At 46.0% G+C, this 27500-nt stretch overlaps 1 protein-coding gene across 6 annotated transcripts in view; it reads left to right on the top strand.

Annotated features, from left to right (window-relative positions):
- Positions 1-27500, top strand: part of fars2 (phenylalanyl-tRNA synthetase 2, mitochondrial) — a 99509-nt gene that overhangs the window by 43676 nt on the left and 28333 nt on the right. For all 6 annotated transcript variants that reach the window (XR_005071442.1, XM_037078889.1, XM_037078891.1 and 3 more), the window contains 2 exons: positions 22432-22592; positions 24922-25079. Coding sequence is in view for 5 of the 6 variants with exons in the window: in XM_037078889.1 (XP_036934784.1) it covers positions 22432-22592; positions 24922-25079 (319 nt within the window). In the remaining variant the exon portion in view is untranslated. The remainder of the gene's footprint in view (positions 1-22431; positions 22593-24921; positions 25080-27500) is intronic.

Consider the following 27500-nt stretch of genomic DNA (forward strand, 5'->3'; position numbering starts at 1 on the left):
TGTAATTGAGAGCAAACGTTGCTGTAAAATAACTTGAAGACGATCAGAGACGTCTCCTTGAGGACCAGTTTATTGAGTCAGGTTGTTGTGAGTGTCTAGTAGCACGTGTAATTCAGCCATCCTGAAAATACTTTAAGGACGTTTTAGTTAAAACATTCAAGAAGTTGAAACTCTTCAGTTGTGATATTTCACCTCAGTGACAGCAGTGCAGACGTCCTGATGGATCTGACAGCTGGCTGGTTCAACTCTAATGTCTGAGGTAGTCGGCTCCTGCGGCTTCACCGAGCGTTAGCGCCGCTCGCCGTTATCGCGCTCACCGCCGGAAAAAGGTTCATTTGAAGGCCGACGACTCGCAGAGCTTTGATGTCGATGTTTAGACTGAGTACGAGTCTCCACGGTGACGACAGACACACTTCAGTCAGAGACGAGGATAACGAGACGACGTAATTACTGTATCTGTCCATCTGTGTGTGTGTGTGTGTGTGTGTGTGTGAGTGAATCAGGCTGAAGGTTAAACACTAAAAATACTTTGAGAGTAGCTGAGAGTTATTTATGACTCTGTCCTCATTCTCTCTGAGCGACGGAGGCAGAGTGACCGTTTCACTGACACACTTTTAGAAACTCAAACTTCAACGGCACTGGATCCTACACTTCCCATGATGCACCTGGGTCTTTCATGGATGCTAACAGCAACCAGGCATCCGTTCAAATGCAGCTTTTGAATTAAATGATCATCTGCAGGTGGAAGAAGCGCTCAGATCTCCTTCTGAAGTAAATGTACTCTGCTACAGCTGCTGCTCTCAGCTGCTCTTCATGGTCTTCCTCTCTATCCTGAAGGTCACTCAGTTTAAAGTTTTTATAGTTTGACATTTCTGTGTCGGCAGTATAACGAGCGTATTAAAGCTCTACCTGTTCGCCCCGAGCCGTTTACCTTGCTGTTAGCACGGCTGTTAGGACGCCAGCTGGGCCAGTAAAACCATTAACCACCCAGCTGGAGCCAGTTTAACGATCCAGAATCATCTTTTTATCGAAGCTTTCCTGCTTTATTAGATGCAACAAAATGGAGGCTGATGTGAAACTTAAATTATTAGAACTTTATATTCATCATAAATATCTGGCACACATCAGCGTCGTCACTCGTCTCTTGTTTCTGCTCTCGGAGCGTCGAAGCCGAATGTTTTCATGCTCGTCTGAGTTTTGATAGTCGAGTAAAGTGCGTCCGACTCAACATGTTGTCGGGTCGCTTCAGTCGTCTGCACCGTTCCTGCAGCTCAGGGCTGTTTTTAACTTGTTCCTCTGCAGCAGCTGTTCACAGCCGAACCCTGACTGGACTTAATCAGACTGCAGCAGGAGCTTCAGAGCTAACCGGAGCTTTATCAAGGTTTATGTTTCAGGTTCAACGTGCTCAACAAGTGAAGCTTCTCACTGTTTATCCTGTTTATGTCCGACCTTTAGTGAATATATAGACTTCACCAGACATTTATAGTTTGAAGGTGTCATTGAGGTTAATGACTTCCTCTAAATGTTACATAAGACATCCTGCAGATTTCAATTTTTTGTCCCTGCAGAGGAAAAAACGTCCTCTGAGGTCGATCAGTGAGCTGAAGGTAACATGTGACATGTTTAGATCAATAACATGTTTCTTCTTTCATAAATGGAGTGTAAATGGTGAAATCAGTGTAAACAGTGTGTTCAAACAGCTGATCAATGTTGGCAGGTAAGACTTTAGCACTTTAGCCACAGAAGCAGACAGGCTGGTACAGACATGCTGCCACAAACTGACACTTTTTACAAGGAGACAAACAACTTCAGCTGAAACATTTAATGCTGAATTTACAACAAGGACACAATGAGTCAGAATCTGTCAGAGACACAGTTTCACTACGTTATAAAGTTTGTTTTAACTCAATAACTCTGAAAATCACCACATTTGTTAATGGAGTCTGGTGATGGTGAGGTTATATCAGTTGAAACACGTCTCCCGGGTGTTCACACCTGTAATGAGAGCTGTCCACCTGTGATCGGTCTGAACAGCCTCAGTAAACCTGGACCAGGATTAAACTCAAGTTGTAAGATGCTGTTCAGGTGCCTTTGAGCAAGGCACTAAAGCCTTCCATGTGAATGTGTATTGATGAACAGAAACAGTAAATTGTTCACCGGATGAGTCGCCGGTTCACCTTTCAGCACGTTGATGAAAAGTTGAATGTCTCGTCGCAGCGTTCAGGACGTGAAGGAGGAACATGTGGGGTGTCGGGAGGAGGAGCAGGAGGTCACGGCTGGATCTCTCCCTCGGTGCGACAGGGGAGGAGGATCCAGCCACATGAGGGACAAACCAGAGAGGAGCTTAATGATGCTCTGACTTCATGTCCCACACTGACTCTGGTACCGTTCTGGTCTCCAGGATCATGGATGGAGACGGTCCAACTTCGAGTGATTTAGTCGCCACTAAAACAGCTTGTAGTAACGTCACCGCCGTCCCCTCCACCTCCTGCTGCTACAGGCGGCCAATCAGCATCAAATGTGAACGTCATACGCAGCGTCTGGTGCAAATGTCAGCCCGGGTTGATACTGTGGTTTGTAGAAATGTTAACTGCTACCGTAACATCCTGACGACCGGGCCGACCCAACACCCCTCCAGAACACACAGAAGGGCTCTAAAGCTGAGCGGGGATGTGATATTTTCACCCGGAAAGTAAAATGTGAACCTCAATAGAGTTAAAAGTATAATAATTTTCTCTGCACTGAAGAAAAGGAAAAGAAAGTCTCCAAAAATGGAAATACTGGAAGAGAGTAGCAGCAGCTGTGAAGTGGAATCGATGGACTCTGCCTCCTTCCAGCGCGTAGAATCGAACCCTTAAGTCTAACAATGTTAATGCCTTTCTAAGCACCTTAAATGCAGCGCTAATGAGTTAAAAGGAGCTGCATTAAAACTGTATAAGATGAGAATCACTTGAGAAACTCGCACACATATTTCACAGTCGGACATTTTAAGGATCTCAGTGCTGCGGGCTCTGTTTCCTCTCTTTGACACCATGCATCACCAAAACTAGACAACGGGATGTTAACAGCCTTCACCTGCCGGAGGGTCGCGAGGCTCGCCGTTCAGATGACCATTAAAAATCTGAGACGAATGCCAAAACCGCAGCGAGGTGCCGGACCGGGTCATCTGTCAGCAGCTGCAGCGACGGCCTGACGAGGTAATGAGGAGAAATTAATAAATGATCTGTGGTGCGGATTTGTATTTCTCAGACTCCAGGTTTTTTTTTTTTATGTGGTCTAATTAATGCATGTTAACAAGCTAAATAACAAGCTTAAGGTAATTAGAGTTTGCTAATTGAACGGCCTGCCTCTGAAGGAGCTCAGGGCACGAGAGGAGACGGAGAAACGAGGCGAGACTCATCGGGGGGTCGGATGGAAGGCGATGAGACGCAGGTCGAGAAACACGAAGAGCTGCGAGGAAATGTTTGAATCGAGATGAAAAGAAAAGCTGTGAGGAAATAAAGGCAGGCGGGTGAACGGCACCCTGAATCAGGCTATAGGCAGCCAGCAGGCGCCTATAAGTCTGAGCAGAGTAAGTCATCATGGTAATTGGATGTGAGGAAGTGTGTGGAGCAGCTGCCTCCTCTTCTCACCGCCGTAACTCACCACCTTGATTAATTCACATCTGCTGCAGCTGCCCAGCAGGAGACGCATCAGCGGTCAACATCCTCCGCTTCCACATGAAGGAACAGCGCTGGAGGACGTAGACGCCTCCTCATACCTGATTCTGGAGGTTTCACTGAGGCAACAAGAGGACACGTTTAAATGTGAGACCGGAGTTTATCTCGGGCTGAAATACGGAGTCCACTCACCACAGATCTGTTGTTTTAGTCTCAGAGTCGAGAACAAAACCAAGACGAGTTCATTCAGAGAGTTCCTGAACTGGATGTGACGCTTTCACTTCTGCAAAACTGAATAGAACTTTTATTTAGTCTTTCTAGCTGCGGTTGTTGATGGGGTCCACATGAATATAGCGTATAGTGTTGGATTCACTTTAAGAATGATTTGATGAATGTCAGAAACACTGACAGCCAATCAGAATCCATCTGAATTCACTGGGTGTCATCAGCTGGATTTCAGGGAGATTTTCCTCCAAGATATCGTCGCAGGAGTGATGATGATATTGGTTTCTAACTGGAGTCGACTGGTGAACCTCGGGGTGATCGAGGCCTCACTCTGACTGGTTTTGAAGTTTCTTCTTCGATGTCTTCGTCTTGTGATTTGAACCAGGTTTGAACCAGGTTGTTCTGCTCACCTGCCGGCTGCCACACCGTCCTCCTGTGTCAGCACAGAGTTAAAGCCGAGTGAAACAAAGCGTGGAAGAAGCCCGGCGCAGCGGCAGACTGTCTGAAGACAGATACAAGTGTTGATGCCAGTGAAACCCCGGGGAAATACCCCACTACAGCAGGAGGAGTTTATTAGAGGCAGTCTGGTAGAACAGAGAGGCAGTCGGGGTGGCAGAGATTTATTTCATACTCATAAAAAAATAAATCCCGCTGTGGAGCGAGGGAGCATTCAAAACAACAAAAACAACTGTGAAAAGCTTTAACTGGAAACCTCCTGCAGTTCCTCTCACAGGTGGGAGGATTCGCCTCTCTGCTCTCAGACAGCAGCGCAGCAGCGAGGTCCAGCACTGATGTTGGGATCAGGTCTGGCTCACAGCCGGTGTCAGCCGGCGCTGTGCACGCCGTCGTGTTGAAACAGGAAGGAAACAAAGTGTACGCGGCCGCATTCGGCTTCCTCTTCGCCGGAACCAGAAGCACAGGATGGCGATGACATCAGCGAGACGTTAAGGACGCATAACATGAGTGAGACACGATGCACATAAACAACAGACTCGATAAATTATTAATAATGTCCATGTGGGACCCAGACGGGGATTGGTTGGTCACCGTGACAGCAGCCTGCCGAGATAAATCACTGTGAATAATCTGTGATTCAGACTCTGATGATGCATTTAATGTGCTGATCGGACATAACGGTATATTGATGATGCTGTCACCGACGAGCAGAGGCCAAATAACAACTTGTCACAGCAGATATTTCATAAATGTGTTTGAATTACCTGCAGTGCTTCCTGCCTCAGACGTTGTTTGTGATCGTGTCCTGAAGGTCGTGTTCACCACCACGATCAGGTCTGCAGCTCAGAGACGTCTTTTACGCCTCAACTGGATTCTCAGGACGCTTTACAATCTGCCGGCTTCACATTTACGTCGTAGTCCAGTTTTCGGGTCGGGTAGCAAACACTCCGTTGTCACAGTGAGTCAGGAGTGACACGTGACGAACATTAAATCTTAAAGCTGGAGAACAATAAAAGCTTTTAAATGACTAAGTAATGAGGTGCATTTATTGTGAAGGAGTTGTGGGACACTGAACATGTTTGGAGAGCGTCTTTGTTAGCGGTGATTCTTCGATAGTCCTGTGGGGACGAGGACTCGCTGTGGTGAACATTGAAATCCTTGCTGCGCCAAGTTGAACTGAGTCAAGCCAGGCTGGCTGATGTGAAGGAAGAACGGCATTCGTATGTAGTACACTTGTGTCTGAAACCTTATATGAACTTAGTAGTTGCATAATATTTACAGTTTTTCCCTGTTTTCCTTTAAACTTTGCTCTGGAAAGTTAGATTGAGTAAATGTAAAGGCTTTGTTTCACTTTGCACAAAGACTTTGCTGCTTCTTCTTCTACTCTTTGCTCAAATCAAACCTAGTGGTCGATTTAAGAGTCTCCTGCAACCTGTCGTATTAAAGCTCACCTGTTGTTACCAAACGTATCAACAGGTGTCTTTTAAATTAAACTTTAATCTTCAGGGTTTAAAACAGCTGGCGTTTACTTCCTCCTTCCATCATGACGTCATCATCATCAACACTCAACCTTTGTCTTGTCGTCTTAACTTGCCACTGTCACTCATGTTTAAACCTGTGGGAGTGAATGTAGGACGAGTCCGGGCGTCTCATTTCCTCAGAAGGGGCGGAGCTACTCCTCACTCATCAGAGAGGGGAGGAGCTCAGTTAGCCGCCGACCTCAGATATAAAGTTTTACCTCACACTTACTTGACTGTACAGAGTGAGAGAGGAGAGAGAGTTAAATCTGCAGATCCTCAGAGACACACACACACACACACACACCACACTGTCTCACACTCTCACACACACACTCTCACACACACACCTCGCGCTCAGGCGTGTCAGTCTCATTAACATGTAGACATCTTTATTAAGGTAACAGGCAGCCGGGCTCTTTTCTCATTATAGAGCGCTCAGGTTGAATCACTGTTTGGAATCACTTCACCTCTCTGCCAGCGATTAATCATGTCTGACGCCATTAAACATCCCGTCTCGTTTCTTTTTTCTTACCTGTCATCGTGCGGGGGAGAAAACCAGGCGAGGTCGGCGAGGTGTCGCTGTAACGGAGAGCCTGAACAAGGAGGGGTCAAGGAGTTTGATGGTAATGGGAACGGATGACAGAGAGAGGTCGAACTGTGTCGGAATAATTAAAACAAATAGCGAGGAGGAGTCGGGTAACAGGAGGGAAAACAAGGAGAGGGCAGCCAGGAAGCACAACACAACAGGGGTCGAACACCGACACATGTATGTACACATGTTGGTGTGGAGTCTGAGGTGGGCGGAGCTGTTTCTGGGTTCAGGAAGTTAAAGTCACATTTGTTTTTCTCTTGGACATCTCTGTCAGAAAACAACTGTTTAGTTGTCAAAGGAACCAGAAGATTGTGGATGGAACTACATCTCCCATGATGCATTTTGTTGAGTAGATCCAAAAATAGCGCTTCAAATTCTGTGAAAGCTAAAGATGATGGACGTCGTGTTTGTTCACAACCCGCTTCCATCGTGCTGTTTCTCTGAGTCACATCTCTGACTGACTTCTTCGCCATAGCAACGCCAGCTGAGGCTCATGGGTATTGTAGTGTTTGGAGTTATCCAACAGAAACTATTTTTATATGTAGAATATTTAACTTCTGCCACTCTGAGGCTCTTTATCAAAGGGAAGAGAAAATTAAACTAAACTCTGTCGGGTTGTTTTCGTCTCTTCCTCCGACTTACTTCCTCTCTCTGACTCTCTCCTGAAGTTATAGCAACAGTGACGATTTCTCTGGTTTGAACATTGTTGGAAAACAAAGTTTAAAACTCGGATCAGAGCAGAATCTGATGAGACTGGATCTGCACCAGAGTCGTTACATAACAGAAATGTCTAATGGAAGAAATTTCGTATATGTATAAAAAATCTTCGGCCATTTTTGGGACGGTGCAACATTCAACGCAATATTTACACATCAATATTTGTCAGTTTACACTTAGAGCAGTGACAGAGCGGCCGATCATTCAGTCGAGTCGTGTTTGTGTCACCTGGTCGCCTGAAGGCTCTTTCAGCTCTGTTTTGGTCTCCACCACCTCCTCTGTGTTCACCAGCTTGTCTCTGACTGCTGCTGCAGTCACGTGCTCCTCTGATCGTCGCTCTTCCTGCCTTGTGAAGTCGTTCTTCTGACTAGATGAATGCACATGGCAGTATTACTCATGTCAAGTCAAACCTTTCACAGACGATGTTGTGATTTACTGTTGGAAACCTTAAAGTTTCCCTGACAGCAGACGTGTTGTAAGCTTCACCTCTGAGAGCAAATCTTATCATGTGAAAGTTAATTTACGTGTGTTTTGGGTTACAGGCATGTAGATAAATGTAAATATTCATAAATGTGACACAAGACTGAAATAATGAGTTCAAAGAGGGTTAAATGCTCAGTGGACTCTGTAGGTTTCTCTCTCTCATGAACACTTTGTCTCTTGATCCATTGTTCTTATAAAAATATGGATTAGAGCGGCTTTAAATCCTCTGAAAGAATCCAAAATCAACCGACAGATGGTTGTCACACCTCAGGGAAACTCTGCGCTGCAATCTGGAATTAAATATATAAAACCTACAAAAGGTACGGACAAAAAGCAACATTTGCTCGCAGAGACAAACACACTTTATTCAACAGCCGAGCGTGTTTCCTTTTAAAGAGCAGACGGACGATCACTGTCGAGTGTTTGTCTTCAGCTCGAGGAGGGAAAAATGGTTTCACCCCAACATTTCCCAACTGTGACGGAGGCAGACAGATGGAGAGGCAGACAGACACTTAGATCTGCAGGCAGGAGAGCCAGACACACACACACACACACACACACACACTCTGACATGCAGCTAATGTAGACGAGTAAACACACACACACGCGGTGTTTGTGGAGGTGTGTTGGAGTTGAGGGGATTTCCCTCCTTCTGCTGGTGATGTTGTCGTGTCTCATTATCCAGTTTGTCGCCCAGAGAGGACGCAGTTTATCTGCCCGTATGGACCGAACCATCTTTAATGAAAACTACTGAACAGTCAGGGAGGGACGAAGGGTTAAAACACTTCCTGCTAAACAGACCGCGGGAAATCAGTCGAGGGTTTCTTTGTGCTAAAATGCAGAAGACAAGCTTCACAGCGAAACTCCTAAAAACCTGAAGCAGCTGGAGACTGAACACGTTTCAGTGTTTGTCTGTAATACAAGTGATTCTGAGTGACGTCGTCTGAACGCGCAACAAGGAAATCCTCTGCTTCAGCAGCCGAGGTTGAAACTATTAAATCAGAAAAGTATGTTAGCAGACGTAACTCATGAGCGGGTTAATGACCCTGATACAATCTGATCAGGGGTCCAGAAAGAGGCGGCTGTAGTGTGTTTGTCAGGATACTGTAGTTCAGTATCGACGTGTTTATCTGGCGACATTATTGATTGGACTAACACTTAAACACTCAACGATTAACTGATAAATGTGATGAACCGCAGTCGTCCAACATGGCGGTCAGCTTGTGCTCCGTGTCACGTCTCGCCTCATGTGACTCGTCTGTCTTTACCTTCTCATCGCCCGTCTGACCGCCCTGCCTCTGCAGCGCTCTGCCTCTGTCGTTAGTCCTTTTATAATCTCATCTGGTGTACAGGGACCGTTGATTATCACTGCGTGGATGACAAAGTGTCTTAACCTCCACTAAACAGAGGATCAGGCCTCTAAGCTGTGTGAACAGCTCCACCATCTAACCTCGCCAAAGCCTCGCCATTTCCCTGTAATCCGTCCGTAATTACAGCCTGATCTCTGCGGCTTCGCTGATTGGTTTGTGTGTGGGGATGCTCACACACCTGTGAGTGTGTGTGTGTATGTGTGTGTGTGTGTGTGTGTGTGTGTGTGTGTGTGTGTGTGTGTGTGTGTGTGTGTGTTTGTACGCAGGCGCATCCACACGAGGACAGTGATGTCAGCGGGGAAACAAATGGGGGAGGAGGGATTTTTTTGGAAGCTACGTCACGTACCTGAGTGATTTGTGTGAGTGGGTTCATGTTCAGAACAATACAGAGAAGTACAGTATTTATATACTCATGAGTCAGTGTGTGTGTGTGTGTGTGTGTGTGTGTGTGTGTGTGTGCGCCCACTCAGGCAGGATGAAGATGATGTCAGTAAAAACACAGCGAGTGTATTTTCAGAATCAAAGCAGATGACGAGAGCTGAGCTGATGCTTTGATCTATTTTCTGCATTGATTCTAATAATTGATGATCAGGTCTGAATCGACAGACCTGCTGACTAAACACACGATCAACAAACTGTCAAATTTATCAGAAACCAGCTTCGTCTGCAGCAGTGATGTCACTGCTGAAGGCGGCGTGACGAAGGGTTCAGACGCTGATGATTTACGACCGCAGACTACAGCTGTTAAAATCTTTAGCTCAAAGCGAAGCAAAGATCTCGAGTCAACAGGTCAAGTCTAAAACTGATAACACGAAGATAATGTCACTCAGCTGTACGTCGTTGACATTTAAAGACGCTGTATTCAGGCAGTCAGATGTGTCGCTCATTTCACCTCCAGAGCAAACAGAATTCAACTTTCAGCTTCTAAGATGAGAACGTTTCAGACGGGATGTCAGGATTTATCATGACAGCTGCTTTACTCCAAACTGTTTGACTATGAATCTGGACTGTGAGCTTCTGATGTGCAGTAGAACACAAACGTTCATCAACATGAAATACTAATCAATCCTGTCTGCGAGTCAGGAGTTTTAAAGAGGACGTTTACTTTTTGGTTACATCTTCATCTTTATCATCAGATTATTTCATGCAAATTTCTCACAATCAATAACCAGAAAAGTAAAACGCTGAGGCCCAAGGCTCACTTTAGCTCATTTTTAACACCCGGGAAAGAAGAAATCAAAATTATGATTATTTATTCCCACAATTCTGTTCTGTATCTTTAATGAGATGAAACTTGGTTCTCAAGTTCTCTGTGAGAATGTGCGCGACAAATTAAAGTACATACTTACAGCTCCACATTACAAAGTGCCTCCATATCTCTAACGCATGATTCAATCAGAACCAGATCCAGCTGGTACCATCAGACATCTGTTGCCAGCACTGCTATGAAAGATGATGTCACACAGCTCAAAACTCTGTGAGCGCGGCAGGATTTTGTGACGCTGACGAGACGTGACGCAGCAGATCGCACGCATTTTCTAAAGGTGAAGCAAATTTTCTATTTTTATATCAAATCTTCTGAGGAGCAGCTCAGACGATCACCAGCACACCGGTGACTCCTCGTCCAACGTCTTCAAACACTCCTGAACCCAAAATAAATCAAAGATCTGCAGCTAAACTGAATCAAACTCACTTCTATTTTAACCCACACAGATGTGCACTGGGAGTCTGTTTTAATCGAACACACACACACACACACACAGATCTATAAACGAGGTAAACCTGCTTGTTGCCTGGTTACTAATCACTCTGCATAATTTATGTGGTCCTCATCACTAATTCAGCAGTGAGGCTCAATAACAGGCGGCGGCTGCAGCTCATATTGTTTTTATAATCTATTTTCATTACTGGAGGCCCGTTCAGAGCAGCTCGCACCGCCGGGACGCTCCCTGTTTAAGATTTCAGACACGAAGTCTGCGCTCGGATTCGGAGTGACAATGAGAGAAACAGACGGACGCGATCACATTCCTCTTCGTTGTGATCAGCACTTTGTAACTTTGTTCAGAAAAGTTCTGGACGGAAACCCTGAAGGGAAGAATCCAGCTTGTCTTTGATTCAGAAATGAGACCCGAATGTTAGAAACTCCTTTGTTCACTCATGAAGCAACAAATCTGTGGAGATGAGCGACCTGTCAGCACTGATGTGTCTCTGAAACGAGATGCTAACAAGAAAAAACAAACTTTAAGACAAATCACACATGAGGGAAATCTGCACCGCGGGTCAGATGTTTGGTAATGAGTCCAAATCAGAGATATAAACTGAACAGAACAAGTTTAATTGCAGATGGTATTGATTGCAACTGTTCGTGCTTTAAGCCTTTGAACTGTTCTTGTTGTCCGTTTCTGCAGTTTGTCTTTAACTGTGTTAGCCTGTTAGCTTGTTTTAGCCGTCCTGACCGTCTGTGATGATTTTACGTGTCTGATGTATTTTGTATCGACGGCTGTAAACAAAGATTTTCTCTCAACATGTTTGTGGAGGATTCAAGTAAACGTGAAAACAGTCGCTGATTTAATGTGCTCGGTTTTCAAAGGCGACGATCGTCAGAGGCTCTGAGTCAAGATGTGTTGGTCTTAGTATTTAAGACAAGTTAGAGATAGAGTTATGGATCAGTGACATCAGAGCGATCAATCAGGAGTATTAGGAATGAAGAGGTTCAGAGTGAGCTGAAGCCCCGCCCCTTCCTGTCTCCTCATGGGATGTTATTTGAGAAAAATGTTTGTCTGTGAAAATACGTGATTATGAAGACGACGCAGCCGTCAGTGATTGCAGAGCTGCTCCTGTATGTCAGCCGCTCACAGAACCGAACCAGAACCAGAACCAGAACTGCAGTTGTCAGTATGAGCAGATTTATGGTGATGTTCATCTTCTGACCTCGTTGGCTCCATGTTGGTTCTGGTGCCGTGTTGACGTGTGCACATGTGAGTATTTTGAGACTTTCGGCCTTTAAAGTTGGCGCCACTGGCCGGAGGAGGTGAGACGGTCGAGTCGTGTGAATGAACTTTGAGCCTCCACGTCTGAATAAAACATGAACGGACAGACTTCAGAGCAGGATGAAATATAAAAGAGACGAAATCCTCCGAACGTAACGCAGAAATAAACATGAATAAAACAAGTGTGTCAGAGTGAGTTTAGAGAGTTTAATGTGAATCAATGTTTGCTTCTGGCATTTTAAAGGAAATGATCAAAAACACATTTAATCATTCAGTTTGAGTTTTACAGCACGAACACGTTGTTGCTCCTCGTTGTAATTTTAGTTTAATAACTGAGTTCTGACCCAGACGTGTTGGTACCGACACCTTCCTGGATGCAGCGTGTCTGAAGTGACTTTAATATTAACTGAGTGGACAGAAGATGTATGACTCCCATGATGCACTGCAGCCAGTGAGAGCATCCATCTGTACATCACGGTGTTGGAGACGGGTGGATGTAGGACTGTTAATGGTGACGGATGAGTGAGACCTGAGCCTCTATTTGATCATCTTACTCTTTTATTTCACTTACTTGCAGTTTTGAAGTTTCCAGAAATCCAGTGATATTAAAGCCGTTTCACATCCACAGCAGTTCATCTTTAAACAAAATTAAAGCGTCTTCCAAACACCAGATTTCACGTGATGGTTCAGTCTTAAACCTTGTCGATGTTTTCGAATATGTCGTTTGTGTTTTTCCATCGCAAGCAACGGAACGCTGACGTGACTCGTAAAAGTGTCATGAAATATTCTCGCTTCAGAGCAAAAGTCTCATTTTAACCTTCAACCCTAAATGACAGACCAGATCACCGTACATGTGGACTGATCCAGGACCAGCGCATCGCTGTCCTCACGTCTCCATCTGTGAATCTTTACACCCTCAGAAACTAGAGGACATGTAATGACTGAATGCAGATATTAAGGGTTATAACTTTAAAAAGAAGAAAGATGAGCCAGGTGAGAAGGATAAGTGGACGGAGGGATGAAGGATGAAGGAGGAGAAGAGTGATGACCAGCAGCGTGAAGCAGAGTCTGAGTGAACGAGTGCAGGTGGAATTAAAAGAGACAAAAGGAGTGATGGTGGAAATGTGGAGGAGATATGAATTAACCCGAGAAGCAGGATCGAGTTGAGGCGAGGAGAAAGTGATGGAGAGAGCGTGGAGGAAGAGGAGGGAGTGAGAGTGAAGGTATCAGAGAGGGCTGAGGGGAGGAAGAGGAGGGAGTGAGAGTGAAGGTATCAGAGAGGGCTGAGGGGAGGAAGAGGAGGGAGTGAGAGTGAAGGTATCAGAGAGGGCTGAGGGGAGGAAGAGGAGGGAGGGATGAGAGGAGACGAACGAGAGGGTGACAGAAAAGACGTAACGAGAGAGGAAAGAGGAGAGGGAGCGATGAGAGGGAGTGATGGAGGAGAGAGAGAGGACGAGTCCAAACAGGTGAAGAAGAACTGAAGGACAACAAACAGACGCTTGTTAAATATCTCAGTCAGCTTCAGGTTCAGTTCTAATACGGCACCATTTCATTGGATCCAATTAAAAAGTTCTGTTGTTTTCAGACGACCTCGACTGGAGTCTGTATGGGTGGTTCGGTCCAGTGTTGACTGGTGATATCGTTTCCTTTGGTCGCAGCTGGTTGTAGCAGGTTGGTTCTAGTATTTACAGGTATTTGGGATCCAGTCTGGTCCAGTTTGTTCTGGTGTTTCTGCTGTTTAATCACCCGACAAACCAAACTGTATTATTCTGTGTTTGAGCCCAGACCGGTCCTCTTTAGTCCAGGAACTGTCAGGTGTTAAGATCAGAATTACACTGTGAGGATTAGAACCTGTGACTGAGTGGACTGATGATGATGATGATGAAGATGATGATGATGATGATGATGATGATGATGATGATGAAGATGATGTGTTTGTCTTCCTCCACATCAGTCTGCATGCAGGTGTTGAATTACTCTCACAGACACATCGCTGCTGCCGTCACACGTCACGTGATGGTTAAACAATGATGTCATCAACAGATGGGTACACGTATATGTACACACACACACACACACACACACACACACACACCACAACCACCCTTCTCTGCAAGCTGTTGTGATTGGCTGAGGGAGGAGGCCGGGCATCACAGAGCTGTGTGTGGGTAAAAAAAAAAAGAAATGGGGAGGGAGGGGGTTGTCTGATCACACACACGCACACGCACACGCACACGCACACACACACACACACACACAGAGTGATGTTTGCTCTCCAGCCATCTATCCTCGCTGTGTGTCGTGCAATCTGTTTTGGCTGACGTCTTTGCCACACTGCGGCTCAGTTCAATGATGTTCTGCCCACACACACACACACACACACACACACACACACACACACACACTCTCAGACTGACTCTTGAGCATCAGTCAGGCGTCTTTCCTCGTCTTTCTTCTCGGCTGCCTGTACGTCAGCGTCTCATGCGTCAGATGTGTGAGAGCTCTTCATTAGCCTCGGTGTCAGTTAACCTGCCGGCAGCTGTGCGTGATGTTCCGCGGCGCTGTTGATCTCTGCGGTTCAGATGATCCAGATGGGCTGACGGGCTCAAGATCTTCAGATCTGACGTGGCAAAAGGCGAAGATACAGCGCTCTGACGCTGAGTACACCCTCGCAGAGAGTTCAAAACCCCTGCAGCCACAGATCAAGGCTGTGGAGGAGCCTCTTATCTCCAGGTTATACACCAGTCCCGCTCTTCCAGACCTCACGTTAATATCACGTGCCAATACATCAAGGTTACAAACTTCCAATTATTAAGATTTTTTTACACTAAAAAACTCCAGTTCATACACCATCTTTACCCTCAAACATCTCCACCTAATAGACGAGTCCTGGACTCTAAATCTGCACCACAATCTCAAGTTCTACACCAGAAGTCTAGTTTATAGACCAGTCCTGTAATCCTCAGCTGTGTAGAAATGAGACAGATCAGCTGTGATTTTATTGATCAGTCTTCCACCACAGACATCAAGTTCATAGCTGGTCCATGAACTTGATGTCCTGCACCTGCATGTCGGCCAGGTCTACAGCTATTTTACTAATCTCAGATCACAAGTTATCTAACTGCAAAATCCCAGTTCATGAACTGGTCCTGCAGCCCCTCAACTCCAGTTCAAAGACCTGATCAATAGCACCGTGAAGTGTGAGACTCCACCTGATCCACTAATGAAGAGAAGGAAAAAGGAAGTGGAGCGTGGGTGGAGGTGTGGAGAACTGAATGAAGCAAGCTCACCTAGCTGGAAGCTAACAAGCTAGCTGTGTTTACACAGTGCATTTCACCTCGTTCCTTTAAGGCGGATCTTTTGTGTTCATGTGGGATGTTAACCTGTTGATTTATTCGCCCCAAACAGTCAGAATATCTAACTGTACATTAGCTGTAAGCTGACAAGCAACACCAACAGTGTTGGTTTGTATTTTTGTGTCTCAGACTCACTTTCTCTCTGTTCTGCTGCAGCGTCTTTTCTTCTTCATCTCTTCTCTGTACGTTCATGAAGTAAAGAATATTTCCCTCCAATCAACAGTCAGATAAAGAGTTCCAGAGCGTTACTGTGGATGTTGTTGCTGCAGACGGGTTGAGAAGTGAGAGTGAAGATAAATCAAACTGTGTGTTCTCCTCGACTCGGGGTGCAGCTGTCTGTCTGCAGAGTCGTTAGACGGGAGGGGAGGGACAGACGCCAGTGTTTGTCAGTCCAGTTAACCCCACATAAAGACATAATATGTGTCTGATATTTGTATTAAAAATTCTCAAAACTTTGCGTTGACGATCATTGACTGGACGTAGCTGAGGTGTAGCCCAGCAGACAGCTTGTTGCCCTGTACGAAGCGTAACTTTAAGCCTTGATATAATTATAACAAACTGAGTTTGATCCAGAACAGTTGTCCTGACCTGTGGAGACAATCAAGGCTGTAAACATGTTTATTTCTGCTGTAAAGTTGAACATTTGAACTCGGGCTCTTGGGGATTGATTTGCTTTAAGAGCCTCTAAAAGTGAGTTTGCAGCAGTTTGAAGTCCAATAAAGATTTTCCCGATTCAAAAAGAAGAATTAGTTTCAGATTCATTTAATTTCTTGATGCGGCTTGAGATGAATAAGAAAAATGTCATTACTTCTCCACAGTATACTCCTGGATGCACTGACAGCTTTCCTCATTTTCTGTTCTTTACATGATCTGATTTATTGGGTGGATCTGTTTCTCAGTTACATTTAAAACACACATCAGATTCAACCTGCAGTCACCATGTCTAATTACATGTGGTGTTTTCTGTCACGACTGTCTGTGTAATCATTACACTTAATCACGATCCTGCAGCTTAAAACCACAACCGCTGCACAGCCTCTAATAATGCGGTCATAAATATATTCATAGCAAATATAATTAGGACGAACTGAGACAGACGAAGGCAGCGGAGGAGGGAGAGAAACGGACTAAGAATGATGTTTTATCAGGGATGAGCTGAAACCAACAGCAGGGAGCAAATTAAAAGTAAAAAAGTGTGGATTTAAAAAAGTGAATCCAGATGAGGAGAGGAGTGACGAGGTGACTGACTGAGACGCGTCAAAATGAATTTTAATTTGTTCTTTACATAGAAAATGTCCATGAGTTGTCGTTACATTTGGGTTCTTTGACTATTGTTGGACTGAATTAGCAATAATTGATTAATAGATGATAAATACTTTATTTATTTAGTGGGTTTGACTTGTTGTTTCTCAGCTGTTCCCTGTTTACAGGTGTTACTGCTCGCTGCCTCCACACGACTGTGATTGAACTTACGTCCGCTAGAAATGCCTGTAAAACACTTTTAGTGGACGTTAAGTCTAAAGGTCACAGTTGCCCTGATGGATTACATCACAGCCAGCTGAGGAGAGCTACTGGACTGATTCCAGAACCTTCTGGTAGTTATGAATCATGTAATAAAAGGCCCAGATTTAAAGAGACGAGAATTTCCCTTAAACATGAAACACGACGACCTCAACAGAAGCGTCTCAGTGAGATAGATGGAAGTTTAACTTGTTAGATCGGCTGATTTTATTTTACTTACTACAAACATTTTCTCCAGTCCAGCAGCAGAGAAAACAGGAGACAATGAGAGTCAGCAAAAAAAAAAAAGAATAATCCTAAGTAATGGAAAAAGATAGAAACTGGAGAGAGAAGCCATTAGATACTGAGAGGTTTGTGTTGTTGGAGAGGAGGAGAAGGTTTGGTGAACAGGAGAAAAAATAATTTAACAATCTATTGAATCCACATCATTTACCCTGGAGACTGCAGCCAAACAGAGACAGGCTGAATTTCTCCATCTGAACCCTCTAAAGCACAATAATACATTACAGACAGTTCTTCAGGTGCAGAAGCTCCTCGTCAGCCATGTTGTTTATGATGTGTCACCCGAGGAAGAGTCACATGAAGTGATTCTTCCAATCAGCACGGCTCGTCACGTTCGCACATCACTTGGTTTGTTTGTTCTTGTAGAATCGATCGACTGGTCAGTGAGCGCAAATGAATTTTGGAGGTAAAATTAGGGAAAGTTAAATCCTGAGATCTTTACGAGTTCCCTGAAAAAATGTTTGTTTGTGGAAGTTTTCAAGATCAGTCGAAGATCAGCCTCCCTACAGGCCGGAGAACAGCGAGGAGCACCAGCGAGGTGGCTGATTCATTAGTTGGTGGCTGATTGGTTGATTGATTAGTTGGTTGATTAGTCGTTCGGTCGTTGGGATTAATGAACAGCCCTCGATGAAAGAAATGAGGCGTGTTAAGATGGCTGGTGACTATGAGAGCGCTTGTCTTGGTGAAGGTCTTGGTGAAGGTATGCACTCTACTGAGTGCCATTCCAGCTGATGATGTGGAAGTCGAGGGGAAAGTGTCTCTCCTTCTTCTTACATTCCCAAACCTCCTTCACTGTTGTCTGACAGAGGAGGACACAAGAGGAGCAGGAGGTGAAGGAGGAGCAGAAAGAGGAGAACAGGTGTAGAGGAGGCGGGTGATGAGGCCACAGATCTGATTGATTGTGCGTTATCATGAAGTGGAGATTTATTCCAGTGTGTTCCCTCATCTCCGGCGACCCTGCGACCCCACGCTCATTAGCATAGAAACCACATTCCCCGGCTGCTGATTGGACCGGGACCGACAAGACCAGGATGCAAAGGAGGAAGTGTGTGTGTGTGTGTGTGTGTGTCTGTGTGCATGGACGCCGTGTGGACTCACACCTACAAGGAGGGCAGGCAGGTTACACATCATCATAATGAGCAGAAGCATTTCCAATCAAAGCAGGTAATTCTTCCTCCCGCTCGCTCTCGAGCTCGCCGCCCGCCTCTTGTTTTGTGTGTGTGTGCGTGTTTGTGGGTGTGTTGGTCCATTAGCAGAGAGCCATTTGAAGCCCCACTCACAAATATTTAGAAAAATGTCCAGATTACATCCCAAGACTCTCCGCCCACTCCTCACCCAGCCGCCGACCTCAGAATGAGTCTGCGAGCCGACAGCACACAGCTCATTATTTCTGCAGATTCATGTAAAAGAGATGATATAGGAATCTAATCTCTGCTGTACCGGCGCTGTGGTTCTTGTTCTGTCTGCAGTGACACACGATGTTCCTCTCCTGGTCCTCAGTGTGAGCAGCAGAATACCGACCGGTCCTGCCCGGTGCTCAGGTGGAAACACACTGAACAAGGTCCAATTAAAGCTGCCGACACATTCAACAAGCCGCTGGTCCAAAAACCAGATGGTTAAACATATAATGTGAAACACGTCTGCATTAAGATGTCTGAGAGAGATTCAGAGAGGGAGGAAGTCGAGAACCATGGTGGTGTTTAATCAGACACTCAGCAGAGACTCTGGTTCTGGTTCTGGTTCTCTGTCTCCTCTCTGTAACGTTACATTCATCAAGTAAAGTCCATTTCCCCTCCAGCTCCAGTCAGCAGAACAGAACAGAACAGAACCACCCGACAGTGGCGGTCCGGTCCGGATCACTGCTGCAGTCAGGCTGATCAACAGGAGTGAAGAGAAATCACCTTTTTAATCCCACAAGTTACAGAGTCCTCTGTGTTCACGGCTCCGGTTCAGAACCAGATGAGACTCCAGGTGTTTACTCCTCCAGCAGGTCTGGTTCTGCAGCCAAGTTTTACAGAAATCACATACTTTGTTGAGGGTTAAGTAGTGAGGGAAAGATGGAGGACATGTTTCAAAGAACCCGGCGATGATTGTTGGCAGGAGACGCAGACGTCGTCTTTACACTCTGACATCATCTTGAAAGTTCACATTTCTTTGTTTCTTGTTGTTTTTCAGTCACGGTCGTCCAAAAAGCATCTAACAAATCCAGAACTAGTCTCCCCGTCACTTCCATCAGGGTTCATTTGAGCAGCGATAACGTCCTTTTCTCATCACGTTGTTCTGTTGTCAGAAATCAAAATCAGAATCCGTTAGTTCATCTTATATATTTTCATCAAAGATCACCTGTACGAGCTGAACTGTTCCACCACAATGTCGAAAGGTCATCAGCTTAAGTCAGCGTCGGTCGGGTGACTTCCTGCTCTACGTGTGATGGTTCCGTCCTGATGGATCTTCTTAAAAGCTGCGGTCCCGTATTGATCCGTCCTGTTAAATCCTCTCCAGTCATGAGGAGGAGGAGGCAGCTTACAGGGATTTGAAGCTTTTACATGTGAGACGTGGAGCGTAAAAAAAGGGATTCAAGTCGATATTCACATCACTCAGGGTCCACTTTGAGTCCTACGCACATCGTGTTCTCGACTCCATTTATATCCCTGAAAAGGAAAAATCTTTATCTTCCGCTTTTTGATATAATTAACCCTGAAGCACTGGACTGACTCTGTGGGTCCATCTCTCTGGTTCTGACTGAAATATCGTGGATGTTTTGTCTCTGTAGCACCGCGCTGACGTTCACACCTCTGAAAGGGGTTTTAAGCTCCTGCCGGTGTTTCTGCCTCGACTTCCATCGCTTCGTTTTGTAAATTCGGTACCAGAACAATAAACATATACTGTATAACTGCTTCCAAGCGCTGTGTGTTCAGGGGGTCTCGTACCGTTGATATGAGTTACAGAACCTCCCCTGTGGGTCGGACCTTCTGTCCGTCAGAACATCAGGAAACATCACAAATTATTTTCTGACGGGTTTGACGGGTTTTTTGATTTTCTGCCAAAACTCCCCAACATCAGCAGCAGCAGCACTGCAGTAAAAACGCAGCTTGTTTTCCTTCCGGCCGGATCAGAACCATCACACAGACGGGTTAGAACCATTTATAAGGAATCTGTGTGTTGTTAGAGTACCACAACACAACACGTACCTGAACATCTTTCAGGATGGACCCACGTCGTGTCCAGGGAGGAATATTTGTGGTTCAGATGTTTTTCCAGCTTCGTTCGTCCAACAATCCTGAAATCTTTGAGGATCTCCACAAAAAACAGTCGTATGGACCGCAGATCAGTTCTGATTGTGTCCCTCCTGCCAGAGGACGAGCAGAAGATGGAACTCATATGTTCCTGATCAATTGATTATCAGAGGTTACCTGATCAGAACCGTCTCCTCACACTGAGCTGCTGACGTGAAACCTTTTTATATTTATACTGCTGCAGCTGGAGCTGAAGGCAGACGTGATGAAGATGAAGATGATGTAGGTTTATTTTCTCCTATTTGCACTGTTACATCTGTTACACGTTGAGATTCTGCAGCGGTTCTGTCAGTCTGAGTCCGTCTCGGCTCTTCAGAGGCTCGTCTTCGCTTTGTGCTATCAATCATTCTGCAGGAAGTTTTTCAAACGGCAGATTTCTCATCTCAGAACAAAACTCTTCCACTGCTCTGAGGCGGGTCAAAGCAAAGGGCAAACGCTCGGTGGAATAAAGGATTATGGGTAATACCGAGGATTTCAGGCGTTTTCAGCCTGGGACCCAGATGAGAGGGAAGCCGGTTTTCTCCCCGGGATCGAGACTAATTGAGACAAACTGACGAGTCGACCCTCCAGAAACTGAGTCCCCGACCTCTGTCTGGGTCGTGATCCACAGTTTAAGAAACAGAACAGAAAACAATCAGCCGGGGAGTCGAACATCTGGGATTTAATCCTGATGTCGTCACCTCAGCCAGTGGATGAGCTTCAGTCTGCCTCCTGCAGTCGTCAGGGTTCAGGGCTTTATTTTGTTCTGTTCAAATCTGAATCAGAAAACAACTGAATTTGAATATTTGGGTGAAGTTTTCCTTTAAAAACACATATTGAGACGTTTAATCGGGAACAAGAAGAACGCTGGTTTCATTTCACCGCCTCATCTCAGTTTAAACCAGCGTCCTCAGCACTTTACCTACATGTTGTCCATGTGTTGCTAAGCTCACACAGGAGCTCTGGTTTCAAACCCTGCGCCTGCTGAAGTGCCCTTGAGCAGCGTACTGAATCCTGCTGGCTGTCTTGAGGGAATCAAACTGAGAGAGGAGGCACATTCCTCTCTGGAGCGATCGATAAAGTATCAAGAAGTCACTGAAGGAGAGGAAATGATACGAGTGTGTGTCTGTGTGTCTCTGTATGTGTGTGTGTGTGTGTGTGTGTCTCTGTATGTGTGTGTGTGTCTGTGTGTGTGTGTGTCTCTGTATGTGTGTGTGTGTGTATGTGTGTGTGTGTGTCTGTGTGTGTGTGTGTCTGTGTGTGTGTGTCTCTGTATGTGTGTGTGTGTGTGTCTCTGTATGTGTGTGTGTGTCTGTGTGTGTCTCTGTATGTGTGTGCCTGTGTGTGTCTCTGTATGTGTGTGTGTGTCTGTGTGTGTCTCTGTATGTGTGTGTGTGCCTGTGTGTGTCTCTGTATGTGTGTGTGTGTCTGTGTGTGTCTGTATGTGTGTGTGTGCCTGTGTGTGTTAGCACCTGTGAGTTGGAGGCTCAGGTTGTATAGATTTATTGACAGCATTAAGTTGAAGTGTTGAATAATATAGTCTGAAGCACAGCACCTGCTGCCTGCACATACACACACGCGCGCACACACACACACACACACACACACACACACACACACACACACACACACACACACACACACACACACACACACTCACAGTGATGTATAAAGTATAAGTGAGTATAAAAACTGCTGCTTGACTTCCTGCAGAGCTGCAGTCTGTAGTCCTAACACTCAGTTAGCATGTTAGCGTGTTAGCACATCTGGTTTCCTCATTGTAAAGTCTGTGAGTTTATTTAATAAGTTCTGAAAGAAATGAAGAAAGGAAGACGTGGGGAGGAGGTGGACACACTGTCGTCCACCGTCTTCTGAGAGAAACACCTGTCTGTTTGCTAAATGCTCCACTGTGTTTGACAGCAGCTGGAATGATACGTTAGCATGTATACTAACTTACCCGTCTCATTTGTGGTGTTTTATTGCAGCGGGGGCAGGAAACAAGGTGGGCTGGGCCTTCGGTCTGGGCCTGGAGAGGCTGGCCATGGTTCTGTACAGCATCCCAGACATCCGGCTGTTCTGGAGTCAGGACCAGCGCTTCCTCCAACAGTTCAGAGTCCACGACATCCAGCAGCCCGTCTGCTTCCAGGTACGAGCACACACCAACACCTGGAACACCTGGAACCTGAACCACAAGTCTGTGTGTGTCTGTGTGAGTCTGTGTGTATCTGTGTGTATCTGTGTGTGTCTGTGTCAGTCTGTGTCAGTCTGTGTGTGTCTGTGTCAGTCTGTGTGTATCTGTGTGTGTCTGTGTGTGTCTGTGTGTATCTGTGTGTGTCTGTGTGAGTCTGTGTGTATCTGTGTGTATCTGTGTGTGTCTGTGTGAGGGCAGTACGATCACAGTGGAGCTTCACTGATGATAAACGTCGTTTTGGAAGTCGCTGGTTTCACCTCCTCATTCTCACCTTCTGTTCTGATACTTTCCTACTTTTGCCCTCTCGCCTGTGTGTGTGTGTGTGTGTGTGTGTGTGTGTGTGTGTGTGTGTGTTGTGATGTGGTGGGGTCGGGGGAAGTGACTGCTGCCGGCTGATGTGAGCTCCCACTGTCAAAATGTTTTATACATGAGGTTAAGAGGCTAGAACACACACATACACACACACATACACACACACACATACACACACACATACACACACACACACACACACACACACACACACACACACAGAAACACACACACACGGTTCACACAGCGGTGACTCTGTCCCTGCTAAAGGTGTTTTTGTCGACTCTCGTCTTCACTAATGAAGAACATTTCAAGTGACTGTTGGAGGGCAGAGAGGAGAGAAGGGAAGGAAGGAAGGAAGGAAGGAAGGAAGGATAGTGATAGAAGGATTAAAGGTTCACAGATGACAACAGAAACTGAAAGGGGTGATGAGAGAGGAAGAGAAGATGGAAATAAACATGGTCGTAAAGGACAGAGAGACAGAAAGAAAGAAAAAAGACTCTCTCCTGTGTTATTGATGAACTCGGCTCCTCCGGAGGGATCGGGGGAGCACGGCTCATCTCCTGCCCAGGGTCAGTGCACCTCTCCTGGGTAGGGACTCTACACCTCTCCCCCCGAATCCTCCGCGACCCCGAATCCACAGGTAATGAGGTGTGACTGTCGGGTCGGAGCAGGAAACAGGCTGAGTGTGTGTGTGTAAACATGGATACACACACAAACAAACACACACACACACACCAGGGACACTGTGATAGTGTTGAGCAGCTGAATGAAACATCATCTATCTGCAGCGTATAGACAGAAGTATGTGGACACAACTGTCTTCCCTCCTTCCTTCCTTCCTTCCTTCCTTCCTTCCTTCCTTCCCTAGAAACAGCATCAGATGAGTGTAATTACCAGCAGATATTTAGTGATGTGAGGGATCCTGGTGCTGACCGCCGGCCCGGTTCTGTCGTCCGTCTGTCCCGGTCCTGTAACGCGACACTGAGGAAGTTTCTTCTAATTTGGTACAAATTGTCATCAATGACTAAAGGATGAAGTGAATGAATGTGGTGGCCGAAGGTCAAAGGTCAGGTTCAGTGTGAGCTCACAGGCTGGTGTTTCTGTGCCGGATCAACACACCACAACACATGATTCTTATTATCTGATCGCTCATCATGTGAACAGGCAGAACGACGCTGGAAGACTGTAGCGCCAACAGACCCGAGTTGATCAGACTGAACGGGACTCTGAGGCCCGGTTCTGATGGCGTCTGACACGTGAAAATGTTGTAGATGATCACACAAACTGACAGACGTGTGATTGATGATATATGATTGTTGAGATGAACAGATGAACATGCGTTGCTGCTGCTCACTAACTCCATCATCTTACTGACGTCTGTCACAACACACAGAAACACAAACCTGCTTTTCCTCTTCTGAAACAAACAGTTTATATCTTTAGTTTACTGGATGAATAACTAAAAGCTCTGAGACCTCGAGTGGAAACCTCCTCCTCCTCCTCTTCCTCCTCTGTGTGTATTAGAAGTTATTTCCAGGATAATAAACAAGTCAAAGACGATCGAAGTCTTTTTCTCTCCGTCTGCCACTGCATAAAACATCCGATTTATTCTGACGTCCTGATTAACTTTTAATGTGTTATTGTCTTCATCTCTCACTCCGCTGCTCTCTCCTCTTCATCGTCTGTCTCAGTTCTTCCTCCACACTTTCTTTCATATTTCCTGTCTTTATCTTTGGGTTCAGTCAACAGTAGCTTGTTTACTAACCGCCCGGCCTGTCGGTCTCTGCAGCAGATGTGCTCGTCGGTCATCGTCTGGTATTTTAGAAATACTAAATAAGTCTGATTGTCCCCCAGATGTAAAAGCCCGTCTCAGACCGGACATCAGATGAGTCTGCAGCATGTTTAATTCAGGTTCATGGGTGTTTGTTGAGCTCTAAAGTCACTCTGTGCGTCGTCTTCTCCTCCTCAGCTGCTCAGTAAATACCCTCCGCTCCACAACGACATCTCCTTCTGGCTGCCGGAGGGCAAAGACAGCTTCGCAGAGAACGACTTCTACGACCTGGTGCGCTCCATCGGAGGAGACCTGGTGGAGAAAGTGTCGCTGGTGGACGAGTTCAAACACCCAAAGTAAGGAAAAACACACAAGTACACAACCACACAACCACATATTACACTGAGTCAGACTCACTCCCTGGAGGCGTGATCTCCTCATGAGTCAGTGTATGTGGAGGACATATAAGGACAGAGAGGAGTACATCACACGATCAGAGCGTCTTAAATTCTTAGCTGTGAGACTCGTCAGGCCTCAGCCAATCACAGCTCGCCATCCTTCATCCTCCCTGACCTGCCTGACGACCAGAGGTGATGTTGCACCTGACAGCTCCGACACCCTCCGTGTCCTGATGTGATCTGAGGTCTGTGGATGAAGGTGAAGCTGAAGCCTTCACTCTGATATTTACAGCTGTGCTGTGATTGGTTGACGTCTCAGAAGGAGGCGTTAAAGTTTGTGACGCTCGTTTGTTGTCCGTTAACAAACCAGCAGCCCGTGTTTGTTCTCAGGCTGACTTTGTGCGTCTGATTTAATTTTATTTCGTGTGATGTGATATCTTAAAGGAACAGTTCACTCAAAAGGTTGAATTAAAGCAGTGTTGTCAAACATTTTGCAGCATTCTCCTCAACAACTGAAAGAAAGACTCCATTAAAACTTTGCCGAATCAGCTGTTAGCACGTCCTGTCAGCAGTGAACCTGTGGACGTACAGACGACGTCACTGGATCACTGTGGTGCTGAAGGAAACTTAAAAACGTGATGTTTCTCAGGCAGGTTCTGCTCATGTGAGGAGAGACGGTTTGAGCATCCCAAGTCCCAACTGATTTGAGGCGGCTTCATGTCGAGGGTGTTGATAATGTCTTTTCAAATCAGTTTGGGACTTTGAGGCTTCCGTAGACTTGGATGAGTTGTTTTTAAACATGGTGGAACAAACCAACAAGTGGGTGAAGAGTTCCTCTGAGGCCGAGTCGTCCAAGACGCACCAAGACAAGAAGCTCCAAGGTTTGAAGGAGAAGAAGAAGAAGACGAACGCAGGTGAAAACGACAGGAAGGTGAAACTCGTCCAGCTGCGACATGAACGACTTCTTCATGTTCTGCGTTCACGCGCTGGTGTCGGTGTCGGACCTGTAGAGAGGAAGAGAACAGAGGCTAAAGGTCACAGAGACAGACGAGTGATGGCAGCGTCATCACTTTTAATTAACACACACACACACACACACACACACACACACACACACACACACAGAGCCGCGGTGCTGTCCTTGGTGTACACCTCCGAGCCCGCGGTGCCTCGTGTTGACATCTCATTTTTTAAGAAGTAGGTACTGTGTGTGTGTGTGTGTGTGTGTGTGTGTGTGTGTGTGTGTGTGTGTGTGTGTGTGTAAAGGGCAGCAGTGGGAGGTTGGTACCTTATGTCTGAGAACTCCTTTTTCACATTACTGTGACACACACACACACACTTGCCCGACCTTGCATTAGCGTGTGTGTGCGTGTGCGTGTGTGTGTGTGTGTGTGTTGCGAGGGCCCTGCAGTGCGTAAAAATGTCCGACACTATTCATCTTTCAGCATTTTAATGTCTTTTAAATAGCAACCTTTTTCCCCACTGAGCGCGCGCACACACACACACACACACACACACACACACACACATTAATATACACTGACTCTTGGTATTAGAGCTAATGGGCAGGAGGTGTGTGGATGAGACACGGGAGATAAAGTCTTCAGAAATCTGTTGCTGACTCTGACGTTGATTAACTTTATTGATCTTGACGAACAGATTCACACCTTCGATCAGCTGACACCTGTTCACTCACTTTGACTTCTGAGATGATTTGTTTTCACCAAATACATCTTAAAGGAACAGTTCACCCACAAACATGAACCCGGTCCTCCTCTCCCGCGCTGCTGCTTGATCCGGCAGATGAGTGTTAGAGGTTTGATGAAGTGAACAGCACACCTGTACCTGAGGTCTCTACAGCTGGCCTCCTGCATGAAGCTCTGATCATGTGATCACATGCAGAACTGAGCCGCTCAGCAGCTGCTGGTACCAGAACCAGGTGTTGATTAACCGCTGGTAGTCGAGGTGGAAGTTTTAGTGTTCCGCGCTGACACGTCGTGACTGATCTGACTCGTGGGTGTCTGCATCACCATCATCATCATCATCATCATCATCACCATCATCACCATCCTCATCAGCATCATCGTCGTCTCCAAAAGTCTCCGTTCCTGCCGGAGTCTCGTGGACGACAGGTGTGAACGAAGTTGGACTGAGAACGTGTTGGTGTGAATGAGTCAGCGCTGATCACCAGCGTCTGTCGGACCTCGCTGTCGTCCTGACGTCTCCATCAGAACCCTGCAGCAGGTCCAGCATCTGTTGAGCAGACAGAACGCAGAGAGGAGTGAACATGATGTCACGACCACATGTCGGCTCTCGTCACGCAGCCGCGTGTTCGTACGTCAACTCGACTTCAGCTCCACGTCTGAGCTCCTCAGTCCG

The sequence above is a fragment of the Acanthopagrus latus genome, chromosome 19 (assembly GCF_904848185.1).
Source record: "Acanthopagrus latus isolate v.2019 chromosome 19, fAcaLat1.1, whole genome shotgun sequence".
Classification (NCBI taxonomy): Eukaryota; Metazoa; Chordata; class Actinopteri; order Spariformes; family Sparidae; genus Acanthopagrus; species Acanthopagrus latus.